Source organism: Eretmochelys imbricata, chromosome 8 (genome assembly GCF_965152235.1).
Source record: "Eretmochelys imbricata isolate rEreImb1 chromosome 8, rEreImb1.hap1, whole genome shotgun sequence".
Taxonomy (NCBI): Eukaryota; Metazoa; Chordata; order Testudines; family Cheloniidae; genus Eretmochelys; species Eretmochelys imbricata.
The window spans coordinates 7,700,632-7,716,021 of NC_135579.1; the positions used below are offsets into that span (position 1 = coordinate 7,700,632).

Consider the following 15,390-nt stretch of genomic DNA (forward strand, 5'->3'; position numbering starts at 1 on the left):
GGGGGTCTCTGACGCGCTGGGGGGTCCGTTCCCCGGGAGTGGGGGAGGGTCTCTGCGGCGAGGGGGGTCTCTGACGCGCGGGGGGGTCCGTTCCCCGGGGGTGGGGGAGGGTCTCTGCGGCGAGGTGGGGGTCTCTGACGCGCGGGGGGGGGGTCTCTGACGCACGGGGCAGGGGAGTTGTTCCCCGGGGCTCGGGGACGGAGGCGGCCCTGAGCTGCCAACTCCCTTCCCGTCCGCCAGCGGAGACGTGCCGCTGGCGTGAGCCGGCCGGGCCGCCAGAGGGCGCCGCCCCCTCGGTTGCGCGGGCTGAGCTGAGTCGCCTCGGCCCGTCTCCTCAGCTCCAGCCGCGGGCCGCGCGCGGCCCCCGTGACGCGCCCGTGCGCGGCCCGGCCCGGCCCAGCCCGCTCCCCCTGCCCGAAGCCGGCGGCCTGGCCCAGCGCGGAGCGGAGCCGGCGCCATGTGGCTGGGCCCCGAGGAGGTGCTGCTGGCCAACGCGCTCTGGGTCACCGAGCGGGCCAACCCCTTCTTCCTGCTGCAGCGGCGGCGGGGCCACGGCAAGGGGGGCGGCCTGACGGGTGAGGGGCCGGGCGGGACCCGGGGCCGAGGCCGGGGTGGTCCTACGGCTGCTTGCGGCCGAGAGGGCGGGGCAGGCGGCCGCAGGGGTGCGGGAGCCGGGCCGGGCGCTGGCCTGACAGGGGAGCCCGGGACGCCCCCAGGCGGGGTGAGGGGCGCCAGGCCTGGGGCAGGGCGCCGGGGGGGAGGGATCCCTTCTCCGCCCCTTTCCTGCCCGTAAGGATCCTAGGCAGGGCGAGGGTCGTGAGGGCCGCCCGGCAGGGTCCCCATGGGGCGGGGTCCCTCTGCCTTATTCGTGGCCATAAGGGTCCCAGGTCTGGCTCCCCTCACGTGTAGACCCCCGTCGCTTGCAAGGTGTGTGTGTTTGGTGAGCGACAAGACTGACGGGCAAATAGCGACATGAGCTGAGCTCTGCAGTGATCCCCAGTGTGCGTTTAGGGGCTGTTCCCCAGCCCCAGTTCGGTAGGGCAGGTAGGCCAAGGTGCATGGATCGTAGGTTTGTTAAATTTCTAAACCGGCGCCTTTATCTGTTCTCTTTGGCTGCCGCGCCTCACGCTTGGGAGCCCTGATCTTAGACCTTAGTCCATCCCCTACTTTGCTGCACGGTGGGCTACCCACATTTGCCATCCTTGCCTTCAGCTGCCCTTCTTTCCAAATCCTCCCATTTCATGTTGAGATGCTTGATGTTGTTCAGAACTGTTCATTTCCATGTTGTTCGTCGTCTTCCTCTCGTTCTTCTTGCATTTTCTGGCTTCCATTAAGGGCGATCTTTGGTAAGGGTTCTTTTTCCATTCTCAGCACATGTCCCAGCCACTGATGTCTTCTTTTGTAGATTATTTGTGAGAGGGTACTTTGTCCAGTAATTTTTCTGACTTCTTCATTCGTCTTCCTCTCTATGTTATTCCCAATATTCTTCTCAGACATTTGTGATGAAATGCATCCAGCTTTTGCATATCTTTCTTGGTAAGTTGCCATGTGTCACTGTTATATGTTGTGATGGCAATAATGCTTGGGAGAAGTTCCCTGTAAAGATCTGCAAAGCCATTTCATTGCCCTCCTTCCGCCTTAAAACTTTCCTTTGCCATAACACCTACAAAAATCATGACAAAGGTTAGGCCACTGGTTTGCTGTGACCACTGCCTGTCATGCTCACCAATATTGTCTCATTGTTTCTTTGTGCTGCTCTGTCTGTATCCACGCATTGCCTCTTATACTTAGATTAAAGAAAAGGAGTACTTGTGGCACCTTAGAGACTAACCAATTTATTTGAGCATGAGCTTTCTTGAGCGAGCTGTAGCTCACGAAAGCTCATGCTCAAATAAATTGGTTAGTCTCTAAGGTGCCACAAGTACTCCTTTTCTTTTTGCGAATACAGACTAACACGGCTGTTACTCTGAAACCTATACTTAGATTAGACGCTCTTTGGGGCAGGGACCATCCTTTTGTTCTGTTTGTACGGGGCCCTATTCAATCGGATCCTGGGTCATGACTGGGGCTTCTAGAAGCTATCACAATATAAATAACAATAATAGAAGTAGATGGAATTATTTTTTTCTGCATGGGAAAAGATGGTTGTTTGTATGATATTCATGTAGTCTTGACTTGCTAGAGTATCTTCCTTTCTGTGGATTTGTATGATTGGCAGCCTTTATATGAGTACAAGAAAGGTATTATAGTTTTATTGTGCACTATGAGAGAGTGTTTTGTGATGGATGCAGTTGGTTTAGACTTTATAGTTATGAATATTTTGTTACAGTCGCAAAATTGACGTTGTTTACTGGTCAGAATTATTCATTTTATTTGTGTGTGCCAGATTTGGGTATAAAGTGTAGTGACGGAAGTGATCATAAAGGGTTTAACTATGATCAAAAACCAATGTGTGCAATCACTTTTAAAACATCCCTCAATAGAATACATACAACTTTCATTATGTGAAATGCAGAATTAGTTATGTAAATAATGCAAAATGTATAGGTCACATTTAAGCTAGTTTGTGAAATGTATAGTCAATTTTTACATGTCAACACTAGTTCATCAAATGTATTCAATATAAGATGATGTAATATTTACATAAATTGCTGTAGTTGTGCATTTTTCCACAGTGTTTAAAGGCGAGGGGTTTTTATTCTGTTTATATAGTGTATATCAGTTATTTGAATAGCCTTAATTATATTTTTTTTATGTTGGAATTTCCTGTTTTCAAGAGAAGCTATAAGAATAGATGTATCTCTAGTGCTGTGGATTTCCTGAAAGTTTTAACATTTAAACTCGAGCAATTAAGTGACTGAACCTAAAAGCCACTTTGGTTCCAGTGCAAACTTTTTTTAACATCTAAAAAGGATAGTGGCTGTCTTTGAAGCCCTAGACCTCTAGAAGCTACAGATAGGCACTGTCCTTGTTCAGCGCATCTGAATGTTTTGGGGGAGTAGAAGAACATAGGGTTATGACTGAGTCAATTAAGTACTTGCGCTCTTAAAAGTTTGAGCACAATAGCATTTAATGTTTTCAGTCCGATATGCCATATGTAAATTGTACACACTTGGCACTCAATCGTGGCAAGTATTTAGAGAAAGTAGTCTTTTATTTTAAACACTAATATTCTGTTAACCAATTTGTACAAATATGTGCAAAGCATCTACACCAAAATCAGGCACCCATTGTGCTAGGTACTGTATGTATGGACTGTAAGAGACTGTCCATGCTCCAAGAGTTTATAGGATAAGGCTCTAATCTTGCAGTTGATAGCATGTGTGAACCTAATGGTCTACTCTTGCCCTGTCACTTGCAGGATCAGGGCCTCAGTAGACAAGACAGACTAAGGGTAGGAGAAAGGAAGTAGTATTATCTACATTTTACAGATGGGGAACTGAGACACAATAGATTAAGTGACTTGCCCAAGTTCACACAGGAAATTTTGGGCATATGTGGAAACTGAACCAAGATCTCTTGGATCCCAGTCCAGTTCCTCAACCACAGGAGAACATTCAAATAATGAGGACATTACAAAATTAATCTACTGATGTATATACATAATATAACATATAGAACTATGGTGCAAATAACTAATTATTAAATTTGTTCCCCAAACTGACCAGTGGAGGGGAGGGGATATTGTTTTGGGTTGACCCAGAAAAAGAATTTTTGGCAAACCAAAAATGTCAGAAGATTTTCCTTTTGGATCGAACCTGAAACAGTTCAGTTTTTAACCTGTTTTGTTTCAAATTTTACTTAAATTTTATTTAAAAGTTGTTTTGAAATGTTTCATTTTAAAAATGTTAAAACAAAGCATTTTAATTTTTTTCTAATTTCTCCCCTCCCTGCCCCATTCCTCTGACCAAAACAATTTGGTGAATTTGATACAAATTCACAAAGTGTGTAGTCAATCTGAAGCTGTGGTTTTTGGCAAAAAAAAAAAAAAAGTGTTGGATGAAAAATTTCCCCCAGCTCTAGGTGCAAATTACCATATTTAAAGTTGAACACTAAAATATTATCTCTCAAGCAGAAAGAAGAGCAGAAAATTCTTTCAAGTTAATTAGTGACATTGCCATGCGGATATAATATATCTATGAGTTGTATAGATTCTATGGTGATGGACACTGCAGCAAACCCTAAAATAAGTAGACCTGGTACCAACAATTATATTAAGTTTTTAAGTTAAGCTTTACAGAAAATATACAATGGCTGTTAGAATTTTTTCCAAATATGATTATTTCTTTAAAATAATTTTAATAATAGTATAACAAGCATATCCTCTTAGCAGTAGGAGGAGACAACTAATTTGTATCTAGTTATCAGCAGATTAAAAAATTACCCAAAACAATTTCCATTACCTGTGTTTTCAAATATAGAGCTTGCAGGCAGCTAATTTAGAATTTGTGTTTAAATGATTCTTGTCTCTAGTTGGGTTTTTTTTTTGGGGGGGGGGTGCGGGGGTTGTTACATTTATTTCAGTACTCATGTAGTATATATTGCTTGGGAGACTGGCAGCTATCAAAAATGAACAGTATAAATATACAAATGCTGAAGCCTCTTGTACTGGTTATATGTAATAGAGTAAGTGATAAACCAGTTTAGTGCTATTCAGTAGCATTGCAGGAGATAAATTTTAACCATTATCTAATCTTTTGAATCAGTATCAAAGTTCTCAGAGAGTTTCACTTCATCCTCTTCAATCATTTTCAAAAAAATGATTTCTGGGATGTAAAAATCATCAAGATAAATGTTTTGGCTTGAAATTTCACTCTGAAGTTAGGAGGAAGTGAAAACTCCATAAAATCTCTTTTGATCAGCATGAAGTCAGCAATTCAGGAAAACATCCATGTTCAGGTCAACACTGAAGCAAGAGCTTAACTTTAAACATGTGCTTAAGTGTCCTAAATAGGGATGAACTAAGCATGTGCTTATGTGCTTTTTTGAATTGTGGCAAAGTCCTTCCGCATCCTGTGGGTGGGAGTCTGTAAGTCACAAAAAATAAGTTTTCTTTTGCCTTGCAGCCTGAGGATTCATTCTTTCTTGTGATAGGAGTGAGGGAAGTTGTTTGGCTCCTGATCCCTCTGTAACCTGGAAGGGAATTCTGTAACATCTTCTGATAGAAAGAGGATCACCTTTTAACATTCAGATTTAGCATCAGTTTAACAAACAACCAAACCACAAAACCAAACAGGTCCCCCCCAGCCCTTTTTCTGGCTGCTATCCCCAGTGTTATCAATATTTAGTTCCAAAAGTACTTTCCTTATTTTAGTACAGTTTCATACTGTTCATACCAAAGACTTCTCTGCTTGTGCAATCTGACCCCACTCCCATCTAAATTGCTAATTTAAGAAGTGATTAAATCAAATATGCCTTCTAGAAATGTCACCAAGACCTGCGAGCATTGGCTTTTGCTAGTATTTGCTCAGGTATTTCTCTGTATTTGGTCCTACTATGGTTGAGTTTATCATCTTAGCTGCTGCTTGCAAAGGTGGCACTGAAAGCTGTGGCCTACAAAAATCCTCTGCTGTATTACTTTTGGATTTTATCATCCTTAAAATCTCTCCTCATTTTATAAGAATATGAAATCTATAGGATGTATAACTTTCGGTTATTTTAATAATATTTTAGTTTTAGTTCAATGAAAACTCTCTGGAACTACCCAAAAGTATTCTCCGTGTTGGGAACTGGTCTCCACCCCTAAAAACTTTATTTATATTTTTCAAAGAGGGCTTATGGTTTGAGTGCTTGCCATTTGAAAATTACTTATCTTAGACTTGAATATCTCCAGAAGAATTCTTTTCTGTGTGTTAATTACAAACACTTCCATAGGAACGTCTCCTTCCAAAGAAAGTTTAAAGGGAGAATGTTACCTTGAGGCTTATAATGGACATCTGAATGCAGTCTTAACTATGAAGTTATTAACAGTGAGCTGTAGTTATTCAGTACAGATAATTTGTTTGCTCCTATGACTGGATGCTCACCACACCCTCTTCCAAGACTGAAACACCATTGCTCACCTGTCCCCTAGGAATGCCAAGGGGTCATGCATATTGCTTCCACCATTGAGACTACATTTCTCCTTATCCCAAGTCTCTTATCAGTGACTCACTTTGTTTATCTTCACATCTTTTGTTTCCTAGGTCTGCTTGTGGGAACCCTCGATGTGGTTTTGGATTCCAGTGCTAGAGTTGCCCCTTACCGGATCCTGCACCAGACTCAGGACTTGCAAATCTATTGGGCAGTGGCATGTGGTAGGTACTACTGTGATTACTGGCAGGTGGCTGCATACCTATCGTTGCACCATTCAGACAGTGAGTTATACTAAGGCTGAATGTTACAACTGTCACAGGAGTTATGGATTTTTAATGTGTCCACAACTTTTTTGTGATGTGAACCAATTCATTAAGAACCTTGACAGCTCTTAAGTCAAACTTCCAAGCAATATGGGTTGCTAAAACTGGCTGAGCTCCAAAATCTGAGGTCCTGTGAACTCTCAGCGAGAGCTTTAATTTCTTCAGGGGTTGTGTGGATTCTCCCTCCTCTGAGGTATGCATGTATGTCTGCATGCAGGGGCAATAATTTGGAGAATTTAACTTGGTTTACTAAGGACTCCTGTGGCAGGGCAACTGCTGTGCTATGATGTGCTCCTTGGTAGCAAAGCACAAAATGGGAACGTGTACAAAAATGGGGAAATGAAGGTTATTCAGGGCGCTGATCAATGCCCATGATTATCTCTTTACTATATTGTCGTGGCTTAGTCCTTTCCTGCCTAATTATAATTAGTGCGTGATTTTTCCTTTAACAAAACGTAATGAGAACTCCAGCCCCACATATCATCTGCATCCCTTGTACTTGTAAAGCACCACTGCTGTACTTGAATCTTACCATTCCTTACTGCACAAGGCCAGGTATGAGTTGGATAATATGCCCTTTTAAAGGCTATGATCAAGTGTCTTGATGTGTTTGGTCTTTTGGCGCCAAGATGAAAGCCTTATCTGTGTCTCTTGGACCGTGAAGTACAAACATTATCTACTAAGTTATATCTGATAGAGAAGTTTGGTTATTGAGAGGCTTTAAGTCCTACCCACTGATGAGGAGAAAATTGTATTCAATTCAACCTTATGGGTCAGATTGACCAGTGTATGACGGGAAATCTTTGCTGTAGGGAAGTAAAATGTGAGCCTAAAAATAATCTCCCTCTGATCCCACAAATATCAGTTTCTGCCCCTGTTCCCCTCCTTCCTCCAGATGGCCACGCAGTCTCTCCTGTAGAGCTGCTTAAAGCCTACAGGAGTGGAGAAGCTTAGAACTGCTGCGTTCCTCCGCAGAAACCCATCAACTCCCATTTGTGGGGAAGAAGATACAGGAAGAAAGCAGGAAAGCAAAATGGTGGGTGAGAAACTCAGAGCAGAAGGAAGCAGCATTTTCATGGATGTACATGATGCAAATTGGGATTTGTATAGCAATGTGACAATAGTAAATTGTGCAACTAGCCTCAGAATCTCATTATGCATGGAGCCCTGCATCTAAGGAAGAATGTAAAGTGCATGGGCAACAACATTAGTATCACGCTGTCTGGCGTGCCTCGCCACTGAGAGTGACTATCTCAGGGAAGGCTGTCAGAAAACAAGGGCAGACACCCCAAACTGGTGATATGTTCTATAATGACCAAGCTAGTAAAAAAATGTGAACTCCTGGATCATTGTAGCAGTCTTACCATGGAGTCACAGTCAGTCCCCTTAGCCTCTCCAGCCTATCTTGCCATGCAGACAAACTGAACTTTGTGATAAAAGGTTATTAAAACCAAAAATCACACCACATCAGGTTTCTCCCCAGTCCCAAAATCACTTACCCCCAGATCAGTTGGTACTCTGGATCTTACACCAAAGACAACACTGTCAGCCAGTTCTTTAGTAAACTAACTAAAGGTTTATTCTCTAGAAAAGGAATTAGAGTTATTGAGAGCTTAAAGTAGGTAAACCATTGTTTGTAACTCCAAATGGTGGTAGTGATGTGATAGACTGCCAGTTTCCCAAAAATTTTTTCCAGGGCTACCCAGAATAATTCTGGGGTTCTCAGTCTTCTCATTCAGTTATTCTGCCCTGTTCTATTCTGCCTAAATATATACTAATCCATTTAACTCCTTTGATATTCACACACAAGTGAATTGGCCTACGGCTCTGGCCTGAGTTGGTTTATCAGGGTCACAATTAGCTTCTGAGTTAACTACTTTAATCCTTGAATTACCTCTAAGGAATGCAGTTTTGTGGGCTAAAATGAAATATATAGCAAGTATTTGGTTGCTGATAAAATGATTAAAATATACACTTTAGAGAGAAGACATCTTTATTTACAGGGTTTTTATATTGATGTAAGAAAAAAGAATGAAGAAAATTACAGGATGTTATTACATATGTATATTTAAGGTTGTAAAAATAGTATATATAAGGTGCTCTAGTTGAGATTGAAATAACGTGATATGGTATAAATATGAGTGGACAGAGTTATAGTTGTATATGCAACCTCAACTTTTGTCCTTGATTATTGAGTGATTAACTGTAAAGTCCTAACATTCTTGTAACATAGTGCTACGTATGGAACAGTAATACTCTGCATGACTCTAGTGTCTTTCATAGAAAGATCTCAAACGATAATTAAGGGTCAAGTTCCTTTAAAGTCACACAGCAACAACTCGAGCTCCTGGAAAAAAAAACAGAATTCCAGATTCATTCCCATGTTATAAACACTATGCTTCCTCCAAGTCCAAGGCACCAAGCAGATACTCAGGTGCCTTTAGAATAAGTCATTTAAGATTGTGTGATACTTGTAGTTTCAAAACATGTATCAATGGTTAAAGTTAGGCTGCCAGTAAACTTCTTCTTTCCTCCTGGCTTTGTGTGTATTTCTCTATACTCCATTGACCTAGTGAAGACAAAATTCATGGTCCCCTGAGCAGTATTTCTTGCTGATTCTAGTTTCTGGTTTCAGATCTTGAGTTTGTTTTGCTTTGTGTAACCACAGACAAGCTGGGGTAGTTTCATTGTTAGGTGTCCAACTATAGACCTTTCAGCTGTGACTCATTTGTTGCTGAGGTTGCCTCTTAACAAGGTAAGAAATAAACCTTGTGTAGAGTAAGAGCTTCAGGGAGCTTTGTATCTTCGCTTGACGCCCCTTTGCCCCCTTTCTTTCATCAACCCTGGTGCAGGTGTTATACCAATAAAATAAAAACCAGCAGGATCTTATTAAAGGGGATAAGACAAAATGTCACATTTATTGTGAATACAAAAAGAATCATAGTAGGCAGTCAGTTATAGCTATAACATTTCATTCAGTTTCACATTCATTCACAGGTTCGTTCATACACACACACAAAGGTTCTGCAGCTGCTGTATAGTTACCAGTCCTGAATGTAGCTTGAGTTCGTGGCTTGGGTTCGTAGCTTGTGGCGGCTAACTGGAAAAGCAGGAAAGCCGGGCACAAGGAAGAGCTGGGTCTCTGTTGGGCATGCACCGATGCCCTTCCATGTTGGCAGCAGAATGTTACCCTCCAAAGTCTTCCATCTCACCCATCCTTTTTGTAGGCTTTAGTTTGAATCCAGAGTCTATAGGTCTTGCTGTGTCACGCTGCCTCTGGGTCCGGTGTGATTGATCACCCGTCAATTGCAGACCTGACTTTCAGCCTAGGACCTGGCTTTGATGTTTCTTCAATTGTACTTTTGTTCTTTTCTTTTGAGGGTGGACTCCTCTTTACTTTGTCAGGACTGTTGTCTGCATCTTCAGCGGTTGGGTGTTTACACTTTATTTCATCAGGACAGGCTGGGGTTGGAGGTTGATTCCATTATCCATACATACCTCATTCACACATCTAAACTAAACTAATAAGATTACAGCAGGGTTTTGCAAAAATGAAGGTTACAGCAAGCTTTTACAAAATGAAGTGACCATTTTAAAATGGTGTTTGGGACAAGTTAAAATGGAATTTGAGTTACAATATGGACAAGTTTAAGAAATGGCAAACAGTGAACAGAAGTTACAATATAGATAAGTATAATGAATGACAAACAGTGAGCAGAAGTTACAATGTTGAAACAGTGTAAGTTTCAGCGATTTAAGCAGCAAGTGGATTGAAAGTGAAACTCAATTAGCCAGTTATTGGGGTAACTGGTTTATGAATGAATGTAGTTTCATTTATAAAACTTTGCTTATGAAGTTAAATGAATAAAGTGAACAATTAAAAACAATTTCATTGATCAGTTCTACACAGTGGCTTCTTTGCCTGCATAGAAATTCCTTGGTAGGATGGATGCTGTGTCATTAAAGCAATTGAAATGTTCACCTACACATTTTTAGGAATCCCATTTCTATTCTGTTTTCCTTTGGGAGTGAGTCCTGTACATAATTGAAGTAGGATTTTAGAACTTACTGGAATTTAATTGAGGAGGAAGTTTACAAACATTTTAGATTTGAATCAATTTATGTTTATCTTTCAGTTGCATTTCATTATATTTCTTACTTTATCTGCTAACTACCAAAGTTCTTAGTTTTTCTGTGAAGGCTTCCATCTATCGTCTCTGCTTTCATACTGCTCTGAAGTTATAACAATGAATATCTGACATAACCATTTCCATTACTCGATGGTTCTGACTTGAATGCAAAGTTGAGCCTGGGTGGAAAGGGAGAAATCTCTTACTAAAATATTTACTGAAATAAATAGCTAAAGGAACAAAACCACTGGCCAGCTACCCTTTCTGTAGAAATGTCCCCTCCTCCTAATTTGCTCCAGCATGAAAGGGGATTTTAAGACTTGAAACTTGCTGATGTAGCATTAAAGTGATTGACAAACAAGCTTCTTTTGAAATAAATAAATTGTGCCAAACGTCCCAAATAAATAGCACAGCAGCATTTCAAATGTGAATGTTTCACATTTGCCTTGTTTGTTTATTTCAGGTCCATCTGCTCTCTCCTGGCAGTCACACACAGCATTGGAGAATAGCGTCAAACTGCAGGGATCCAGCAAGTCCTATTTTTCTGAAATTAGTTTGTATAACGTTTTCCTAATATTCTACAGAGTGTAAAATACTACTTAAGAATTAAGAAAACTTTTCCAAGCTGTGTGATTTGGAGAAAAATGGGACTTGTACACTTGCAGACAGGCTGACCTATAGTGTGCGTGGCTGTCAAGAGAAAGTGCTGCTCATCGCTTCTAGGAGGACCTGGCAATGGTGACAACAGTTTGACTTTCAATATATTATTTTTTTAAATGACTCCCTAGCATGGGTGTAGTTGACTGGTTACAGGTGCCCTGCACACTGTTTTCTGCAGTGATACTTTTATTTGTTTCCTACTGTGAACTTGCAAGAAGAATGGTGTTCTGACTATTTCCTGTTTGTTCCCCCATTAGGCTCATCTCGTAAGGAGATCACAAAGCATTGGGAATGGCTAGAAAATAACTTGCTGCAGACCCTCTCCATCTTTGATAATGAGGACGACATCACCACTTTCATAAAGGGCAAGATACATGTAAGGGGCACATGTTTCCCTGCAGGTCATGGGGAGGTGGTGTTGAGATTTTTTACCTTTTGGAGTGGAAAAAAATTCCCTATAGATATTTCCAACTTCACCCTTCTCTGGACATATGTATGCTTCAGATCTTCATATAACTTATACTGTTTTATCAGTACTATGTTATTACTGCAGTAGCTCAGGATTAATACATACTGCAGTAGCAATCATGTGAAAAGGGCAGATCTCAAAGAGTAGCCTGCCTTTGAGAATTCTCCTAGTGCAATAACTCAATAAAACCTGCTGCCTTTCGGACTTTATCCCAGTGAGCTGTATCTTTGGCAGAGAGAAACAAGAGGACCACCTTGCACTGCTCTGACCTCCCCCATGTTTGTCACCAGATAATTCTAGCCTGTAAACAATGCACTTTCCCTACTAGGACTATCTAGTATCTGTCTCTGGTGTAAAGTGATTGTATCCTAATTCCAACTGTGCTGTGTTTCAAACACACACTAGTATCTTTGCTGGTTGAGGGGTTAACTAAGAAAGAGTCAGTTTGAACTGTAAGTGGGTGGGGCCTTTGATTTTTTGGGAGACTGAGTAAGTAATCTTGCCCTCCTGGTGTGATGAGGGTAGAGTCAGCTTTTGCCCAATTAGTAAAGACCATGAAGGAGGTGGATGGACGAGGTCTCTGAATGCCTGACTTTGACAGTTTCTCACTAGGAATATTATAGTAGTAAAGACAGCCTGTGAATGTCAGAAACAGTGCTTTTGTCTCAGCATGTTGATATAGATTATTAATTCCCTAGATGATCTGGGTCCTCATTTTCTGAGATTTCCTCTTCCCTTGTGTTTTATAGCAACAGTTGAACTTGGTGGTTGTGTCTTCACTGTCAGTCCCTAGATCCAAATGACCATGGGTTGCTGGCTTTTTTGGTGAAGGGCCTTTCACTCTGGAATTTGCTTTCCTGGTAGTGCCCAAAGTTAAGCTTTGGAAGCAGTGCAAAGCTCCCCTTCCTTATTTTGGCCTTTGCCTGAAGTCTAGGGCGGAATATGTTATCTGTATTTTGGTTTGGTAGAGGGAGGCATAGTTGTAGGTCCAGCCATAGATACAGTTGTATCCACATTTCTAAAAATTGAAAATCAAGCTGTTTATAAACTAGATTGTAGATTTGAGAATGATGCTAGGAGCTGATGTGATGATCCATCCTCTAGAGAGATGGAGGTGATAGGAGCAAGAAATAACTAACATGGGCAGCTTGGAAACAGTACCATTACCCAGGCAGTGGCTCTGCCATCAAGGCTGCTGACTCTCTAACAGAGAAGGGCAGCTGTGCTTGCTGAAAAGGACACTGTATGCACTGATAAGCTAAGGAACTGATCTATTTTTAGAGTCATCCTATCCTTAAAATAGATATGTGAATGTTCCAAAAAATTCCTTCCAATAGAAATAAGAAAATGGCACACATTTCTGAGTCACAAATTGGTGTATGCTCCTGGATATTGGTAACACAGAGGCAGCTTCTTTTTCAGCGTCTTAGCTGTTGAATTTGAATTTTTTAAAGTGGGGGGGAATACTTGATTTTCAGGGTAGGAAGTGCAAGTTGTGGACCATTATCAAGGAGAGCTCTTTATATTTTAACCTATCAAGTCTGATAGGGTCTATTTTTCTGAGGTCCTGAGAACATGTAACTCCCGTTGAAGTTATGTAAGTTGTAGTTGCTTGTTGTCTCTGAAAATCAGACCCATAGTGTCACTGTAAGTCAATGGTAGTTTTTTTAAATGGTATTGAAAGGGGAGATAAAAATCTCCATAAAGTAGGAGTGACTTGTTACTGTAATCTAGAAAACAAAACATCAAGACATCATTGTTAGTTGTGACTGTGAAAAATTGTTTTTCTTGAGACTCCTTTGTATCTTTGTCAGGTTCCTTGCCTGTTTCCCACAACTCTTGCTTGGGTTACTGTCAGTCTTTTCCTTCTGGTTAAACAGGATAGGACAGAGCTCTTTAACGCCCATTGGTGCTGTCTATGGAACTCCAAGCCCTCTAGGGAGCATGCTTACTCTTCAGCAGTACCAGGAATTCACCTCAGGTCTCCTGCATGGCAGTATAGAGTTCTAACTCTGAGTTACTAGGCCAGTCATGAGAAGGTCACTGAGATGTTATTTATGGACACTAGCTTTCAGTGTGTGTTCAGGCACAGGTTCTGATTTGTTGTTCTTATTAAATGTCTTTGTTTTGCCTTTAACCTGGATCTGGTGCTGATTCCCTTGCCATGTTCTTTCTCTCTGTCTCTGAGATTGTGCTACTTTAAAACTGTAAGTGAAGGCAGCACTGATTTTTCCACTTTCCATCATCCTCTCCTCTCCCTTCAGGGCATTATTGCTGAAGAGAACAAGAATCAGCAGCCCCTGGGTGAAGAGGATCCAGGTAAATTTAAGGAGGCTGAACTCAAGATGCGAAAACAGTTTGGAATGCCTGAGGTGGAGAAGCTAGTCAATTACTATTCTTGCAGCTACTGGAAAGGGCGTGTTCCAAGGCAGGGCTGGCTATATCTTACTGTCAATCACCTCTGTTTCTACTCCTTCCTGCTGGGCAAAGAAGGTAAGTTATCAGCTTGCTATGTGCTCTTGTCTGCCACTTCCCCCTTGATATAGTTGATCATTGGTGTGGGCTTTTTTGGCTGTTTTTAATTTTTTTTCCCCATGAGAATCTTCTTTTAGCCCCAGCACACAGCCTTCAGGTCCCACTTACACTTGTCATCTAGCTTTCTCATGACTTTATGGGTAGAATTCTCAAAAGCACCTAAAGTGATCAAGAAGCCTGTGGCAATGTCTGCACTTCCCTGTAACTACCACATGTTGACGCTGTGGACGCAAACTAAAAGGTTCCTAGTTCTCATTAACCTGTGCTGTTTGCGGTTCTTTACTGGAGTTTTGAGATCTTGATGGCATTTGCCTCAGGAGTTACTCTGTTGCCCGTAGTTATCTGCTATGGATGAGATATGAAAACCTGAGGAGATATAATTAGGAGTATGCACTAATTCGGCAACATTCAGGTAGGATCCAGTATTGTTTCATAGACCAGTTATTGTCAGACAGTGCTTTCTTTATGGTGAAGCACTTGGGAAGAAAAAAATTGCCCAAGAGTGGGAAAAGAAATAGTAAGTCTTGCTTGCTGCTTTGACTTCTCTCCTACTGGCTATGTGTGTTTTGCATCACATTGTAATTGGTGGGTTTACTTTGGGTGCTTCCCTAGTGACCCTGATCGTCCAGTGGGTGGACGTGACACAGCTGGAAAAAAATGCCACACTGCTGTTCCCTGAGTGCATTAAAGTGAGTACCAGGGATAGCGAGCTTTACTTCTCCATGTTCCTCAACATCAATGAGACCTTCAAGCTGATGGAACAGCTGGCCAATATCGCCATGCGGCAGCTATTGGACAACGAGGGCTTCCTGGAGGACAAGTCCCTTCCCAAGCCCAGCAAGCCTCTAAAGAACATCTCTGCACTCAAAAGGTGTGTGTATCTTCCAGCAGTGGAAATGGGAAGAGGGGAAGGGAGGAGCAGGAGAGTCAAAGAATGGGCGTACATTATCTAGTAATATATGGATTAGCACCTGAGGCCCAAATCTGAATCAAGGCTTGATTACGTTAGGTGCTACATAATCTCTGACGTACCCCCTTGTAGCTATGCTCATTTTTGTCCTGAGTACAATTAATCTATATTTTAGACAAGTTCAGTTTTCCCCCTGTGCATGAAGGCATAGACTGGACTTTCAATGATCCCTATCTGAAAATAATCATGTAAGCAGAATTTGCTTCTATTGGAGATGACTTCATCTAC

The 15,390-nt window shown here is 41.8% G+C and overlaps 1 protein-coding gene across 1 annotated transcript in view; it reads left to right on the forward strand.

Moving 5' to 3' along the window:
• The first annotated feature begins 375 nt into the window (after positions 1–375).
• TBC1D9B (TBC1 domain family member 9B) overlaps positions 376–15,390 on the forward strand; it is a 38,966-nt gene continuing 23,951 nt past the window's right edge. Inside the window, exons 1-5 of the mRNA XM_077823652.1 lie at positions 376–575; positions 6,186–6,296; positions 11,446–11,564; positions 13,922–14,150; positions 14,805–15,063. Of these exons, the coding sequence (XP_077679778.1) occupies positions 458–575; positions 6,186–6,296; positions 11,446–11,564; positions 13,922–14,150; positions 14,805–15,063 (836 nt within the window). The 5' untranslated portion in view covers positions 376–457. The remainder of the gene's footprint in view (positions 576–6,185; positions 6,297–11,445; positions 11,565–13,921; positions 14,151–14,804; positions 15,064–15,390) is intronic.